The sequence below is a fragment of the Athalia rosae genome, chromosome 7, assembly GCF_917208135.1.
Source record: "Athalia rosae chromosome 7, iyAthRosa1.1, whole genome shotgun sequence".
Lineage (NCBI taxonomy): Eukaryota > Metazoa > Arthropoda > Insecta > Hymenoptera > Athaliidae > Athalia > Athalia rosae.
In genome coordinates this window covers 11334698-11353164 of record NC_064032.1, presented here as the reverse complement: position 1 = coordinate 11353164, position 18467 = coordinate 11334698, and the positions used below count along the sequence as shown (strand labels likewise).

The 18467-nt window shown below is 40.2% G+C and overlaps 1 protein-coding gene across 5 annotated transcripts in view; it reads left to right on the top strand.

Annotated features, from left to right (window-relative positions):
- The window catches only part of LOC105689628 (cysteine-rich secretory protein 2-like), a 35423-nt gene extending 17785 nt beyond the window's left edge, over positions 1–17638 (top strand). For 4 of the 5 annotated variants that reach the window (XM_048657840.1, XM_048657841.1, XM_012406787.3 and 1 more), the window contains 5 exons: positions 13456–13620; positions 13920–14056; positions 15369–15514; positions 16597–16803; positions 16970–17638. In XM_048657840.1, coding sequence (XP_048513797.1) covers positions 13527–13620; positions 13920–14056; positions 15369–15514; positions 16597–16803; positions 16970–17213 — 828 coding nt within the window. In that variant the 5' untranslated portion in view covers positions 13456–13526 and the 3' untranslated portion in view covers positions 17214–17638. The remainder of the gene's footprint in view (positions 1–13455; positions 13621–13919; positions 14057–15368; positions 15515–16596; positions 16804–16969) is intronic. The other variant, XM_012406788.3, reaches the window with a different exon arrangement.
- Positions 17639–18467: the final 829 nt, after the last annotated feature.

Here is an 18467-nt window from a genome sequence, read left to right as displayed (position 1 = left end):
AATTCCAAGAGAGAGAGAATCGAAGACTTTGGATTTCGGACACGTACCTCACGTTCGAATTCCACCTAGCTATGATCATATACACGTGGCACATATGCGGGTATACATACCATCATGTGTATGTATGGGATACATGTACAATTACATTTCAGGTATACATGGTGCGCATGTATAGTAGTGGAATAGGTATGTAGAGATTCACATAGAAAATCAACGTTTCGCTATAGGTGTATCTACATGAATCCATATATATATATATATATATATATATATATGTACACTCGGAACAAAGAGGTATATAAAGAGAAAAAAGGAGGAAATAAATAAATGACCGAATAAAAAAGATCGAGACCATCTGCAATTTCTTTTGGTACCTATACAGAACGTCATACGTGGAGGACGTTGAGGATAAAAATGCAGGTCGTAAGGCGACCGGAACGTCGTCCAAGATTCTGATTGCACAAAGAGTGAAAAGCCAATTTCAATTGAGTTGGAAAGAACTTTTACAAAAAATTGAAGGGATGGTTTTAGTTAGGGGGAGAGAGATAGAGAGACAGAAAAATGTACAAAAAGCGTACAAAAGCGCACCATCTGGTGTAATTCGTGACCCGAGCTTTTATTCGTTTGCGATATTTTTTTTCCTCCTTTTCCTTTCGGAGAAGTGAGTATATACACAGCTACGTATACGCAATAATTTTTTTTTTTTACTATTTTTTCAAAACCTCGTTACGGTCGGAGTTAAAGAAAAATGTAGAAAAACCCAGCTGACTAACTCGCCTGACATCGACATTGATTTTCTTTTTCCTTTCCTCTTTTATCCAGCTCTCCCTCCCCTCCAAAGAACTGCGTAAATATAAACTCTCGAGTAAACTTGATTCGGCTCAGCTCGAACAATCCTTTGTAACCGATGATATTATTTGTTAATTGTTTGAATTCGACGGTACTTCTCTTCCTCTTTTTCGCAGAATTTTTCTAAGCTCGGGAAGCGAACCGCTGTACATGAGTAATTACACCGCGACCGTAAAGCTCCAATTTTTATGTACTCACCTGAAGTATAATGAACATAAAAAAAAAGTTCGAGTAATCAGAGAGCTACTTTGAGGGAATATGAGAATAACATCGATAAAAGTGTCGATGAGAGCTTTTTTGCCCTTGCAATTATATTTCAGAGACGCTGAAAAGTGATCCACGTTACTCAATTTCCATGGGAGAACCGAAAAAAAAAAAAATAAAAAAAAAAAGAGAAAAAAAAGTTTCCGCTGCACTCACAATTAGCTGATGGCGGGTATTATTTCATCCGACTACATTGTTTCGCGTAAAACAATGCCCCGTGACTATCGTCGGTTGCGGAAAACCTTGTGTGAGGTTATTCGAGACCAAAAAAAAAAAAAAAAACAATAAAAAAAAAACCCGAATGGAAAAGCAAGGGAAAAATGACGGTTCAAAGTCTGCTGGGAACAGGGACGAAAAACGACGAGGCGTTTTATAGATTGGTTGCAACTTCCGTGTCAGATCCGAATCCTTTCATCGTAAAAGGGATATTAGCCCCTCTTTATCCAGAGCAGGCCCGTTTTGATTAGCATTTCTTTTTTTACAAACATTTTCGTTTTCTCTTATATTCTTATTCTCCAGTTTTTTTTTTTTTTTCATCTCAATTTATGTACAATACACACGTACAGTTTTTCCGGTTACCCTGGGCGGTGAGCTTTCCGAGATTAAGTCTAATGGGTTTCTTACGGGGAGAGAATTGAAAGAACCCCAACTCGTTCCTCTCACCTGTTTAACCCAAATCCTTAACTCAACCACCCTCAACTTCGGGATACCCGAGGCTGACGGTATCAGAAACTACGTTATATCTATCTATACGTGTACTATAAACCTTCTGAAAACTACTACTATACCTACTCCACGAAAGGGAAACCGTAAACTCCGAAACGAACTCTTCAAACCCTCCTCATGCCCCTACGACCCTACTGAATCAACTCACCTCTACCTCCCGATTCCCTCGAACCGTTTTTCCGCTTTCTTTCTTTTCTTACTTTTTACTTTTTTACTTTCTCTTCTTTATTTGCACCTGCCCGAAGTTTCGATAAAAATAACTTGGAAATTCTATGTACAGGTATTGATGATCTCTTTAAGTTGAAGCCTAATTGAAACATTGATTTCTTCTCTCTTTTGTTTCCAAAATTTTTCACCCTTCTCCAGTCACCCTCTTCGTTGTTGGAATGTTATGAAAAAGTGTTTGGAGTTGGTAAAAAAAAGAAAAAAATACATGAAAAGTAACATCAAATAAAACGACAAAAAATTACACGCGCAAAAATAAGATGGGGTGGGTAGCAGGGGGCGGGGAGGGGAGGGGAGGGGAGGGATCTGTAAAAAGTATATGGAGAGAATTAGATTCAAATTTACATTTACATTCGGATCCGCATGCACGGTGAGCGAATACAGACTACGACGCGACGCCTTCCGAAACGACATTTTTATGATTCTAAAAGCGGATTTTTGCAGGGAGGAGAAACTCCGCGCAGCGAGAGGAGGCTGAAAACTTTCTTCCTTTTTCTTTTTTTTTTTTTTTCATCCCCCTCGTTTTCTTTCCTGCTTTACTTTTTTCCTGACTAGGCCTGGAATACATTATTTCGCGCGATGAATTCACGTCCGCAATAATGCCCGGGGTCGTTTTACCGACGAGACGAGAGGAGAAATAGAGGAAAAACTCTACGGCGGCGATGCCGCGGACTCTTTTTCTTGCCTGCCCCGTTGGAAAAAAGTTGTTTTTATTTTTACTTCCTTATTTTTTGAACCTTTTCGATTTTTTTTCTTTTACCTCCTACTTCCTCGTTTTTTAAAGGGCAATTCGAGTGTTTCGTCGAAAGAATAAATCACAAGGAATAACCCAGGGGGATGGGGGGGGACACACGAGAGCTGCACTCGCGAAACTACCATTTATACCCGTGTTTTCTATACCTATACATGCCAAATTATGGTGTACGCACAATCCTCGGACCGATTTGATATCCAGCCCTGGCTAAATTTTTCGGCGAATTTTTTTTTAATATATTTTCTCTCGTCCTTGTTATCCACCGCATAAAATGACAAACTTTCGTATCCCTCGAAATATACTGGAAAACTCGTCCCTACTCTCCGTAATACGTGGAAAGAAAAAGAGAAAAAAAGAAAAGAAAGAAAAGCTCGTTATTATATCACCCATGCGATCATCTTTCCCTAAGAGTTTGTCAAATTATAAACTTGACGTTTTTTTTTTTTCCTAACGATCGTTCAAAATGTTGGAACGAAAGCTCTAACAATCACGAAAATGAAAGTAAAAGTGAACGAACCGTTTCGTTTTTATTTTTTTTTTTCTCTTTGTGTAAAATATCGCGAAAGTTACGACTTGACGATCGTGTAAACTTTCCAGAAAAAAATAAAAAAAAAAAAAACGGGGGGAGGGGGGGGGGGGAAACGCTTCGAGAATATAAAAGGTAACTCGTAGTCGCTTTTGAGTACCTACCAACCCTAGCTTTTTCAAATACTTCGGCAGGTTTAGGGCTCGAGGTCTAAGGTTTTAAGGTCTTAAGGTTTCGAAGCTACCTGCAGGGTCTTTTTACGAGAGGTAATATGATTACGTTCGGCATCTGGTTCACCTTATAACGATATCTGCACCGGCGGTAGCGGCGAAAAGCACATCGTCGCTCCGAATCTATGTGTACGTACACCGTGTCACAAAGAAGGGGAGGTTTCGGGGGTGGTCGGGGTAACGAGTTTCCACCCGAGATGTCCCGCCATCGTCGTCACCGATCTTTCGTCAGGCACTAAAACCGGGTAAACCTCGTACTCCGGCAACCCTCGAAGGTGAATTTTTACGCTCGTTCGTTGATTAACGGAGCGGATTACGAGCCCGATAATGGCGGTCGACGGTGGAGATTCGGGGAAGCGAACTCCGTCTTCCGAAATTTTCATTCGCCGAGAAAAGTTACAGGTGAAACGTTGATTACGACGAGTTATTCAATCACTACGTTTACAACGCACGTAGGTATATCGCTGCGCCGCGCGACAAGATTCGGATGAAAACTAGAAAAAAAAATAGAAAAAAAAAAAAAATCGTTTCGCGAAACGGCGGCTTATTTATCGCACAACCAACACTCTCGGCTTTTGACCGGATAGTTTCCATGTCAGACGAAAAACCCTCGAGCCAAAAAGTTCTCAACATTCTCGAAAACTTTGCGATGAACAGATGAAATCGTAATATTGCGATGCGAGCTCCTAACCAAGCTTTTTTTCAAATTAGATTCGTCGGGAGTGAGAAGAAAGATTTCCAAAATGTCTTCACGGTCGGATTCGAATCGGATGTTATATCGAGCGGAGTCTAATTTTTACGAAGCGAGTTTCTCATCGAACATTTCGCGTCTCTTTTTGTCGTTTCTTTTCCGATCGGTTTAGATCGACATTCGTGAGACAGCGTCTGTCCTCGCATCGGGTGAGAACAGTTGTGGGGAGTACCCGAATAAAATCGAGGGAAGAAGGTAGGGATGAAAATATAACGGCGGCAGCTGCGGAAGTAGAAAGAGAAGGCTACCGACCGACTGAGACGAGCTTCCGCTTTATCTCCTTCTCTTCTTCCAGGCTTAAGGGAGAGAATTCCGCGCGCCCCCAAGGAAGATAATATTAATATCCTTTCGGAGAGGCGGTGTTTGTCATCTCCTTGATTTTAGCTCAGCGTTTAATGCCAGCCCCAGGCTACCGTGTCCCTCGGGAACTCTGCCAAAGACCCGGGGACAAGCGAATAATATACAGTTATATTATACCGCGTAGCGGCGATGACAGATTTTCCGTCACAAATTGATTGATTAACTTTAAAAAGCTATCGTTTCTGAGGCGATTTTTCAAAAAAAATGCGAGAACAATATTTTTTCCGTGTCACGCGGAGGGGCCGGAGGGGTGTAAGAAACTTCAACCCTCGTTATTATCAGCGGAAGTAAAAATTCCGATGTCTCCCCGCTTTTCCCTATTAGCAGCTTCTCAAATTCCACGATTTCCATTAATTCCCCTCAGGCGATCCGCCACGCCTCCTTCTCATTTTTTTTTTTGGTTTTTCACATTCTTTCCGATCGTATCTCCTCTTCTTTCTCTACCCCACGTATTTTTCCGACGCTTCCATGACTCCCTCGTCAAGGGTTAAATTAACATGGGGATAGACATTTCAGTTAACCCCGGCGTACCTTGTGGCCTTTACCGCGACCTTTGCATCCCGGTAGGTTAAGAGGATAGATCCTCGTCGACCCCGAAACTTGTCTCGCGTCAACATACATATTTCCATAGAGAATAACGGTTTTTGAATAAAACTGGCCCCCGACTCACCCCTTGAAAGCTCGCGAGCCATCAAAAACCAAATGGGGTAATTCGGCTCACCTCAAAATAAACGCGTCACCCCCGAAAAAACTTTCGCCTCTAGTTTTTGAAAACTCCAAACCGCTATGTTGACACGTGAACAAAAAACAAAAAAACAACGCCACTGAAATTAGTTAAAAATTGTCATTCGGAGCTGAGATTGCGATCCGGTTTCGAGTGAGAAAAAAAATAAAATAAACAAAACCATTCAAAATCAGATCTTTCATCGGAAAAGTTAGATGGATCGTAACTTTTTTCGACGAGCGAGTAAGTTCGGCGAAAAGATGAAGATGAATATCCGAATTCCAGTCGTTTCCAACCCTTATATGTTGAAAATTTGATTTCTCATTTCTCAAAAATCTTGAAGCACGTAATACGAATTACACCTATCTAAAGTCGTAAGATTGTTCGCTCGGGTAACACGCGTCGCGCTTCTTCACACGTCTGGCACGTCCGTTCGGATGTAGGACGTGAGCATGTAGAGGATAACGAAAAGAAGAAGAAAGAGAGAAAAAAAAAAAAAAAAAAAGAGTGGATAGAAGTAGAAGGGACGAGTGGAGGTTTGAAATTTAAGCCCGGTTCCTCGTATGGCGTGAAATTTACAGTTCCTTTGGGAAAAGAGGGCAGCCACCCCCCCCCCCCCCCCCCCCCTCCCCAGCGTCCCGAAATACGGGGGGGTTGAAAATATCCTTTTATTTTCTCACTGAGCGGTGCAGCTGAAATCCTGCAGGAATTTGCACGAAATTGTGTTCAACTGTTTTAGAGCTGTGACTCGTGCCTCGTTCTCTAATTCGTCCATCTTTTTCAAATACGCGTATAGGTGTGACGCGAAGTAAAAAAAAAAAAAAAGTCGAATTGAGTGTTATTTTATTTGGTCGGGAAAATTTTCCAATTCGAAAATGAGAAATCCCAATTTATTTAGCGATTGGAAAACAAATGTGAGGGGCGTTTTTTTCCCCGAAATCCACGGCGAGTTGGCCGGCGAGATAAAACGCGTCGACGGAAGTTGAAGCATCGAATTGCCGTAAAACAGCGATCCCCTCGCAGCCCGGTCGTTTCCAGTATATCGTACACATATCTGCGATGGTCGTTAATTTTCAGCTACTCCGATCCAATCGTACCGCAATTAACCGTAACGTTAGTAGCACGCGTTGCTGCTGTTGCTCCCGCTGCAATTGACATGATAATCCTACCCTTATTGATTGAAACAAAAGATGAACGATCTCACTGGATGTACATCGAATCATTTATTTCAATTTATTTGTTTTTAAGGGCGTTATGGAATTGTTTCAAAAAAATTTCACCGTCATCCGTGAAATGGCTAGTATTTCTTCCTAACTTTTTTTTTTTTTCCTCTTTCTTCGCACATTATACCGTTTCTGTCGTCATTCTGTAGCCGAGAGTGGTAATACCGAGAGTCAATGGCGCAAAAAGTCGTATTCCATCCGTGTATTGTCCAGCGATAAAAGCACCGATGGGAAAATCTAATAGAGTTAGGTATTCGCGACAAATCATTGAAAGTGGAAAAGTCCAACCCTTCGGAACACTCTTGATTCCGGTCTCATCGCTTCTATCTTTTTTTTTTTTTCTTGACATTTTTTATCTCCTCCTTTCGTTTTTTCGTTTTTTTTTCCTCTTTTTTTATTTCTTATTTCAAGCGATTTGCGGACCTCCGCGCTGACCTTGAAAGCATCCATATAGGCAGGGGTGTGTTGCGAAGTTTAGCCAACGATAAAAATTTCGATTCGTGCCGTCGGTCGATCTCATTTATTTTTTATTTTTACTTTTCGATTTTAATTTCTTCTGTTTTATTTTCTTTCTTCCCCTGTCGAACCGAAGGCGGAACGTTGGGGCGATTTTTACCAAGCTTTTTTTCCCACACCGATCATGTGTTCGGAAAAATAGCAAGTTATCGGCAACGGCCGACTTCGTCGGACAACCCTGTGTCCGACCCAACTCTGCCGTTACTACTGAATCGCTCCGTGCGTAACCTCGTGGTAGCAGAATACGGAGGAAAAAAGAAACGAGTTACGGGCGATGCGACGGACACTTGTTCCTCCCATTTTGTTGTAACGATCCGTTTGTTTTTTTTTTTCGTTCACTTATCCGTCTCGTGTCACGGCTATTTTGTTACCCGCGCGAAACGAATCAAAATCTCTTTAAATATGGTCGTTCGGTCGAATTTCATGGCATTTACACGTTCGTCGAATACGCAAATTGCTTCGAAGGTATACACTTTTTTTCTATCTCTCTTTTTTATCATCGATTTCCCCGCGCTATCGTAATGTGACGATCAAAAAAATTCTGCGGATACCAACGACGATTGAATTTATATATACCCGGTGGTAAAAATCTATGAACTTCCGACCGATGTCTTTTTTTGGATAAATGAAAAAGCTTTTCCACTCGAATTTCGAATTTCGAAAGAAATTAGACGAATTGCTCAACGGCTACGGTGGGGCCGTTACGTGCAACTGGAATATTGAAAGATGTCAAATCTTTCAGCTTTAATTCGCTACACCTCATCGTAGAACGCGTGGTATCGGTTCGTCGGTTGGAGAGTTGATAACTTTTCCCTCTAATTAATTCCACGTGGGAACCGAATCGGTTGTCGAATTTTAAGGAAAGATTACGACGTCGTTTTCACTCCTCGAATACCTCGAGCGTTGCGCTTATTGTCTGAAGTATAATTTCTCGGAATTATATTCCCACGTCGAAGTTATACGACTTTCATATTTCTCGGTGTACTCGTGGATGTCTACGAGAGATCGGAAAGAAAAGCGCGATTGATACCGTATATAAGTGCTTATTATATCTGTAGAGATGAAGTACATTACCGGCGTGTTTCCTGAACAAAGTTCGACGCTAGTAACGCGGATAGATTATCACGTGGAAGGGAATATCCATAACAAGAGCGAAGTCGCATTATCTCGTTTCCGAGAAACTGAAAGCTTTCAGCTGCAAGCTCGACGAACCACAAAAATTTTCTCCATCCCTTCGTGACTTTGGGGTTTTCGATAACTATTTTGATTTTTCGCAGAAATATCGCACTCATTGTCAGTCTTTATATTCGACACGGTCTCGTTCCGTGCGCATTTTTTTTTTTTTTTTTTTTATACCGCCTACACGTAAAAACTGTAACATGATCCCGCTGCAGTCGCATGCTACGATAATTTCATTATTTCATCTTCCACGAATGAGATGTGAATTTTTACACAGAGGATACGAAGGGAGGGAGAAAAGCTCAAGGTTTCATATAACCAGGTATACGTGGTTGGAAAAAAAAAACAACCGAAAAAAAGCACGCAAAAAGGAATGAGACATAAAAACTAGAAAAACTAGAATCTGTGAACATCAAATAAAATCTCTCTTCCCTTCATACAACCCTTTCTATACCTGGAACGACTTCGTTACAGCGATGGCGGAATAGTCTTCTCCCCCCCGGCCCTGGATTTTCTATACACAAATGGATATGCTTCACAAATATTCGGAAATAAAATTTCATCGGTGAATTTTTTTTGGTTTTTTTTTCCGTTTCTTTTTATTTTCGTACGAATGTGAGTATCGTTAAAAGCCGCTGCTTCGTCAGAGCTCGAAGGTGGATAATTTCAAAAGCGTAAAGCTGACTGAGTTGAAAAAAATGGTTGAAAGGAATGAAAAAAATTATTGAAAAAAAAAATAAATAATAACAAAACCGGTGGGATAGCTTTTGCGCCTAGGATCCTTTTATCGAATTTATTTCTTTTCACTTTCGTCCAGACTCGACCATCCTTCCGAATCTTTGCAACATCGACTTCGCAACCACACGGAGAAATGAGAAAAAAAAAAAAAAAAAAAAAAGATAAAAGGGTTGGAACGGGTGAGGTCCAAGGCAGAAGGGTAGAAAATGGGGGAAGGGGAGGTCGGTGGGTGGGTGGGTTTGGTGGATCGTCGAAAAGCTCTCGTCCATTCGGCGGAGTTTGCGAGGCCACCACGCCGCTATTCAGGTTGCAAATTGAAAACATCGATCAAAGCTCCAGCCTCCAGCCCGGCCAGACTGGCCACCGGCGGTGCAACACAGGTAGGAAATTCTCTTGGGGTGATACAACGAATTAAAAAATAAAAGAAAAGAAAAGAAAAGAAAAGAAAATCTGGACAATATCTGTGTAGAACTTGGCTGCGGTGCGTCCTCCCCCCGTTCCCCCCGGCCTCTCAAACGATGTAGTATACCGAAGGGTCTTGAAGGTTTTCACCACCTCCCGTGGGTCCCTCCGCTCTCCAGGGTCAGCTGCATTAACCAGACATCGCCTTTCAAATAGACGTGGTTCCGAATTTCAAAAGAATTCCTCGGTCGAAAAGTTGACGTGAAATTTTTTTTTTTTTTTTTCTTCTCCTTTTATTCATAATAAATTTTCTATCTATAGAAATATATTTTTTTATACGAAAATTTACTACCTTTGGACTGATTTATTTTATTTGATTTTGTTTTTACGAGCGATCGACAAAAATTCTGCAAAATATATTTGTACAGCTGGTGTATATGTATGGTAACGACAAACAACGGTCGGTGTTTCCCTTTTTCGGCTTAGGTGAGCTTTTGTTATTTTTTCCTATTTTTTTTTTTTCTTTTTTCTTCCATTTTGATTTATTCATATATTTTTTTGAACGTATGAAAACCTTCCAAAAATATTCTTCATGCAAAGTATAATTTTTCATTCTATTCCAAAATAAATAAAATATCACGAAGTACACAAAAAATCCAATAATTCGAACGAATCCCACCAAGTTTTCCTTTTATTCTTTCCAACATCCCCTTTTTTGTTTCAAACAATTGATAGAAAGCGAAAGCAAACGTTCGAAGAATATATTCCTGCCTCCAAGAGCCTTTCACTCTACTTTCAGAAGCATACCGATCATTCGAATCATGAAACCCTTGGGAAAATACATATGTAACGACGTCGAATGTCCGTTATTAATTTTGTAAAACTACAGCGAAAACTGTACGACGAACATTTGAAATTTCGACTAGTGAATTGTACGGGAGTTTGATAATTATTTCAAAATCATTTATCTACTTACTTTTGTCAAACCATGTGTGTATATAATATCGAAGTACAGAAAGTTACACTAAACTCGTAAGCGCGTTAAAACGAATGGACAACTGTTTCCCCATAGAGTTGAACGATACGCGCGTCAATTCAAAGAACACATTACGTTTCGCCGTCGTCGGTATCGGACACGGGCCATAGCCGTACAATGGCTATGACGCTCTCCCATTTACGAGTCCGATATTCGATTCGGTTTTCATCATTTCCACTAATCATTTTCCGCACAGTGTTAACAAATAAGCCGATGATTCATACCAAATCTGGGTATAACGTTTCTCGTTTTTCCGCTCCCCGCTCCCTCCCCTCAATTTCAAACAAACGGAGTTCTTCATTGAACAAATAATAAGTAATTGTAACGCTTGTTGAAGTTTATTCGGCGTTACTGCGAAGTAGACGAAGTTTCTTATCCCGATAATTATCTGAACCGGCGAACCCGCTTAACTCGCTGCCCAAACCGTGTAATTCATTCCGTTTACCCCTCGACGCAACTCCCTGCGAAAAAAAAAAAAAAGTACAAGGAAGAAAAAGAAAGGAAAGAAAATGTACAGACTAAAAGGAGGGAGAGAAAAAAGACGTCGTTTTACTCGAAAGCGTTATGTCAGCTTGAATATCCGTTCGCGACCCTCGGAATACTCTGCGTCGGCGACGCTTCGCGTTACGTGGCGTGTGTAACGTGGAGTACAACGTATACAGCGGGGCAAGCACAACCCGAACTTAGGAATATAAAATATTTACGATGTGGCCAGCCTCGCCCAGACGTCGTGTTGATTAATGAAGCTCGTATGAAAACTCGCCGAAGAGGGGTGGGCGACGGCCCTGATCGTCGACGTACTTCGGGTCTCCTGTGCTTTTATCGCCCGCTCGACTAAAATTTTACAATAACATTGTCGCGGCACACGTCTTCGAAAAAACAACCCCATTGTACTTGAGAATCGGCTGTTTTTTAGCGTTGATCTGGACAGAATATGGAACAACAAAATGGCCGATCTCACGAGAAGAGAAAACAAAGCAATATCGAAAAAAAATAACGTCGAACCGAAAAGGAAAAGAAGGTGGCGAGAAAAACAAATTTCCGACGGCCCGGGACTTAATATGAATTATAAATTATTCAACCGTTTCTTTACGTCGATGACCAGTCGACCGAAGAACCAGACTCGCGATATCGGAGAGTTATTATATTCCAGAGTGGAGAAGCGCGAGGGAGGTGCGGTTGAAAAGTGCTCTGCAAATTAGATAAGAAAGTCGACGCGTTCGGGGGTCGGTTACAATTATTGTTATTCGTCGTCTTTGTTTTTTTTTTTTTTTTCTTCGGGTTACACACCCTTCATTCCTGACGGATATTGTGGACGGAGAGACGGTTCGTCGATACAAAACATCGAGTTCTCCTCCCTCATCTTTCGTCCTCATTTTTCTTTTATTCCTCGGCGAGTTTTCCCCGACGCGAGTTCTCCCGCGGGTCCTCGATATAATTTTCGTTATAAAAAGGGAGTCGGGACTGCACCGGCCTCCAATAACAATGGGGATAACGGGCCAATATCATCCCCTAATAGTCCCTTCGCCCCGTTATCTCAGCAATCTCGTAGGCACTCGCCGGTACGTCCCGTTCTTCGACCGCTAACCTGGCCTCCGTCCCTCTCCCCCATTTCTTTTCCCGTTTTTTCCTTCCGTCGTGTTTGTTTTTTTTTTTGTTTTCTTTTTTTCAGTTCATCTCCCTCCGCTACGTCATAGCCCGACAATCGAATAACCCCCGGCGCGACAATCCTCTCGGAAGATTTTTCTTCCCGCGCTTTTAAAAACCCTCCTCAACCCTTATCGTGACCTCGCGATAACGTACGTATAACGCGTACGTAGATTATAGTTTCGAAAAATCCACGTGGAATTTCACATTTTTCTCCGTCGCGTCTCATTAATATCTGATCTACAAATTTTACGCCTGAACTTCTTTCCTTCGATTAAAAAATTATCACGCATCGGGCGCACAAGCTTGAAAAAGTTCGTCAACTTTTAATTGAGATTAATGATCGTGTTGTGACCAGAAAAATGAACAGCTGACTGATGATTCTACTTTAGAGAAGATTCTCAAAATTTTAAAGCCCTTCTTCGAACCTTCGGGAATTCCGATATTTTTTCGAGCAACGACACGTCGCATTACGGCCGGCATTATTTGATCTGTAGATCGACTCGAAAACCTGTAGTAAAATTCGGTATCAGACCGTAATCAAATATGGAAGAGCGCAGGGTGACAAAAAGGGTAGAAAAGAGAAAAAAAAAAAAAATGTAAGAAACTTGACGTACGAGGGATAATATCTGGAAACGAGGATCGGTTATGCATCAGGTTTACGCGGGTAGTCGAATTTTCGGTGGCGAAAGGAAGAAAAAAAAAAAAGGAGATAATACGAAAAAAAAAAAAAAATCTGTCCTCGGTTCGCCGTTCGATCTGTACCCTGCACGGTATAGTATGGCGAAGAGGATATTCTGCAGGAATTCAGCGTTATCGCGACACGACCTAAAGGATTTAATATATATCATCACCATCTCCATCTGTGTCCTTTTTTTCTTCCTTCTTCCAATTTTTTTTTTTTTTCTCTTTTTCTCCATCCTCTTCTCGGCTCTGTTTCTTTTTTTTTGCCGACTAACCCGTGTTCGGGATTTCTATTATATATATATATATTGTATAATACCGGAAATAATACGCACCCCCTTTCTTATCCCATACTAAACCTTATTTCGGAGGGGTTGATTTATGTACACCGTATACATATTATATATATGATGTATAGTTGATTTACGTACAAAAAAAAAAAAAAGAGATCATTTTTTTCAAGAAATATATAGAACGGCAAAAGAGAGAGAGAGAGAATTGGGTGAGGAGTTTATTTTACAGATGTGCGTAATGCGCGGTGCTTAATTATACCATTTCAAAAATTTGTTACAACCAGACGATGTGAATTAATTTTGTTTTTACTTTCGTTGCGTGTTTCAGATATAAGAGAAAGAAAAGAAAAGAAAAGAAGAGAATAGAAAAGCAAAATCGAAAAAAAAAGGGTATAAACAATGCGGTGGATATTATGGTCGTGGACGGCGTTGTTGGTCGCGGCGACGACGCTACCCGCCGCGACGCCTTGGAAGACGGATCGTAGTAAGCCATGTACAGTATCTTTAACTAACCAAATAATATTACGTATAACACGATACCCGTAGATAAAAAAAAAAAAAGTAGAAAGCAAACGTTGGCGAAAATTCGCCATTAACAAGAAACTACTAACACGATCGACAATTCCCAATCAATCTTGCGATCGAGACGATCGATAATTTTCTCTTCCTCCGCCCGATTTCTTCGAATCTTTCAATCGTTTGTCTAGTCGGAAGAGGAATCGGTGAAACAAGCTTCATGAAAAATACGAAGGTACGAAGGGAACGCGATGATTTCTGTTCTTGTTGTTTTAGGGCCAAGGTTATACGGGGACAGAATTCCAACGAGGGTTTTGATACCCTCGAGTAAGAAAGTTCAAAAGAAGATCGTTCTCTATCACAACTTCTTCAGGACTCACGTGACACCCACCGCCGCAAACATGTTGGCAATGGTAAGTCGACTCGTCCGGTTTCATCGGTCGAAAAATTTACAAAAAAATCAAGGGGCACCGAATGATATGACTCGGATCAGATGACCATGGGAAGAATAAAAACCAGAAAAAGCGATGATCGGCGAACCGAGATTTTTGAAAAAGCGGACAACGTGCGCGTCAAACATTCGTAAAATGTTGTTGTTTTAATTTTTTGGTCATGTGACTTGTTTCGGTTTTATTTCCTCCGCTTTGGTCTAGTCTGCTTGCGAACGGGACCACTGCACGCGCGCTCTCTCATGAATTATTCATTTTATTACATAAATATTATCGTCCTTATCGTTATTATTATCATTACCATTATTTATATTTATTATATACATCGGGTATTCATGTAATAGTTAGTATGCGAGCTGCAGTCCGCTGTACAAACATTTATATTTTCCATCAGCTGTTATACCAATTTATGTTGGAACAAGTTATTACATATCCAGTTAAATACGTTGCCAGAATTTTTAATATCGGGGTTGCCTTTTTACCTTTTTTTTTTTCTTTTCCAATTACCTTTTTTCTTTTTTTTTTCTTTTTCTCTCGATACACTCGCCAAATCGAGGATTATACAGAGTAATCGAAGCATTGATATATATCACTTAAACGAGTCGGGGATACGTAATTTTTTTTTTCTTTTTTTTTTCTCTCTCTTCTCTAATCGTTCGAAATGGTTTCGTGGAATCGTTGATATTAGATCGTAGACGTTCCCCATTCAAGGGTCGTTTTGCGGCTTAGGACTTTGGGAAACTACCCTTGGAAGACTTTTGATGGGGTGATGGTGGTATATAAACGGAAAATCCTCCAGTCTAATACAGCTGACATGAGCGCTACCCCATTTCACCCTTTTTTTCTTCTTGTCCCCCTCCCTCCTCCTCCCCTTTCTGCCCCTCCATTTTCTCTTTCTCTATCATAAAAACGCGAAAACCACCACAGCGAAACAACGGATTTCGTTCAACTTCGGCAGCCAACAAATTCCGCGTGTATTTTGGCCAGATTCCCAATTCAAGGGCCAATGAATAGAAAAAAAATAAATAAATAAATAAAAAAAACTTCAGAACGACGAGTCAGCTTAAACGCCGCATCGACTATTCTTTCGTCACACGGACTTCCATCTTAAGAAAAAACGAAAAACGAAAAACGAAAGAAAATGAGACACAAGAAATAATAAAAAAGAAACGCCTCCGTTCATTCATGTTTCGTCGAGAATGGATGGAAGAAATAATCGATTGACGAGATGTGTTTTATTTTTTTTCTTGGTTTTTTCCTTTCTATATTTTTTCAGAAGTGGCACAGGGGCGCGGCGAGGGCAGCCCAACGTTGGGCCGAAAGTTGTTTAGCCCTGACTCATGACAACGCGACCGGGCTTCACATAGACGCTTTCGGGAGCTGCGGTCAAAATATTTTTATCTCAACAGCTCAAGTACCATGGTAAGATATACCCGTAGAGATGATAATCTAGAAACGAAACTTCGATTATTATTCACGCTTCTTTTTGGTCTTCCATCATTGTCCTCGTCGAAGGTTAGATGCGATCAACGTCTACTTTGGTGCAATTCAAGTTGCCTGTTTTTAGGCTGAAGTAGCTAACGTTCGGCAGAGCCGTTCGATTTTCGATATTAAAATTACCGAACCAAACTAACCGTCAAACAATCAGCGGATGACGTGTCCCTGAGCGAGGGATAATTTCACAGGGTATTCGTCGTTGTTTCGAATCTCCGGGCGAAGCCACCTGTTGACGGAAATAAGGGAATGGAAATAGGAACAGGAAGTTTCCGCGGAGGTTTTTCGGTTTCGGAATAAGCGGAGGTTGTCGAGAGAATAACGAAATGTCATTCGTCCGATTGGCTTAATCCCGATTCTTATGATCGAATAAAGTACGGTCACCGACTACCGGTATTTTTACGGTCACCAAAAATATTCTTTACATTCAAAAAAAAAAAAAAAAATAACACTAAAATCCTTTTTTCACGTCGTCGTAAATACGCGTCCAAAAATAAAAAATAAAAAGATCCCGTCTCTCCAGGTTTATCCTATTTTTCATTCGCACGTTGGAAGGTAGGTAGACGGGTGCCAGTGGGCATATATATTTTGATACTTGATTACCCGGAATAATAATGAGTTTGAATTAATTAGGATAGCTGTGAAAAAGGTGGGTGGGCGTGAAGGGTCATTTTTTATCCCGGGTATAAACATCCCTAAAATAGGAAGGCTTGGTTTGGTTTGCTTCGCGTTCTGCCGGGCTTTTCGTGAAACACAGCGAATGGGAGGAAGTCAAAGAGATTAATCGCTCGCGTCGCGTGCTAATTAAACTAGCGGAATAATAAAAATTAACAATAATTACAATAATAATAACAATGACAATGATAACGACGAGTAATAAAAAAAAAAAAAAAAAAGGTCATCAAGATTGGAAAAAGACTGTACCGTGTGCTTTTTTTTTTTTTGAAATTCGCATATTTGTCCGATACGTATTAGATTTTTGTGTGAACGGAATTGATTTCTGTGCCCAGGTTTTTCGCGATCAAGACGTGGTATTTGGAGAAGGAGATTTTCAAATACGGAGCCGACGCACAAAATGATCTGAGTCAGGTAGGCCATTACACGCAAATGGTTTGGGCGCCGACCCACCGAGTCGGTTGCGGATGGGCAAAATGCCCCGGTACCAGAGGACCCCGTGGCAAACCGTACTTCAGTTACGTCTGCAATTATTGTCCCGCGTGAGTTTTTCTGCAAAAAAAAAAAAAAAATAGAATAAAATTTTCATACCTAGATATTTTCCAGTCCCACGAATGCACAAATATCGGTTTCTCCGAGAATGAAAAAGCCACGGTGAAATTTCGAAGTTTTTTGAAAATTAAGCTTTTCTCTTGTTTCTGGGTTCAGGGGTAACCACCCGGAATATCTCGGCACTCCTTACGTGGAGGGGCCACCCTGCAGTGGTTGCAAGGATCATTGTCGGTTGGGAAAACTCTGCAAGAACGCTTGTCCCTGGGCTGACTTATGGGCGAATTGTAGACAACTTAACGAAACCTGGCCAACTTGGTTGTGCGATAGCGATACGCAGCAGGGTGTCGAACGCCGGCAATTTTGTCGAGCGACATGCAAATGTCGCGACAAAATAGTTTGAACACGATTCGTCCGTTATCATAATTTTAAAATCAATTAAGTTTACGGATAGCACAATATATTAACATATGTATGTATAACGGTGAATATGATAATTCTGCATAAAGTAAGTAAGAAAAAAAGTGAATATTATACGATCAATCAGTAACATTAATATTAATGATAACGATAAATCGGTAAGGGTATGATATGATAAATGTAATAGAGATGAAGAAATTGAATTAAAGATGACGAAACATGAGAGGCAATTATTATATATTATTATAAACAAAAAAAAAGAAAAAAAAAAAAAACAAGAATCTATATATATTTCGTTTAGTCACTTTTTTAGGGACACGAGAGAAATGAGAAATTGTACATAGGTATATACATTATATAAATGGATAAAATTTACGAAAGAGAAAAATTAAAATTCAATCATTCGCATAATACTGTATAAAAAAAAAAATTAATAAAAATATTACCCCATTCGCCACCATTGAAAAGTTGTAATATTTTAGATGAACGGCAAATCGAATTGAACCAAAGCGGTTTTTTTAGACTATCGCTTTTTTCATTCACTTCTTGATCTTCATTTCGTCGATTTTTCATTATTTTATCACAAGCAAAAGCGATGCGTTCGTGTGATTGGTACGAATAAAATTATTTTGTGATGAACTTCCTTTTTTTTTTCAATTAGTGCGGATACGATCGGATGATCAATTAATTATAATAACCCACATTCGGATTCGCGGCTGCATAGGTACTGTATAATACACGTAATAAGGGAAAAAAAAAAAAAAAAACCCGCGATAATTTATCCGCGGATATATATCCGTGGATATATTACACGGGCGATATTTGATATTTGAGGCACGATGAGAAAACCAAAAAAAAAAAAAAGAAATAACCTTTTCAGATTGATCTTTCGGTGTATGCGATCTCGCGGTAATGCCCATCGCATGTTGTGTACATAAAAGTGTAGTTAATATATACAAATACCTTCCCATATATGTGTACCGTTTAGACCAGCGGTGCCCAACCTACGGCCCGCGGGCCGGATCCGGCCCGCGAAGAAGCTCAATCCGGCCCGCGAGCTCCTAGTCGTATATTCGTAAATTATTGCCCAAATACCGCGTATTTTTTAAATTTATTAAAGTATTTTCTGTGAATTTTATTAATTACAATATTTCTGATATTGTTATATGTATTTTATGATTTACATTAAATTCTAAAAATAAATTAAAAAACGCAAAATTTTCATAAAATTTATAAA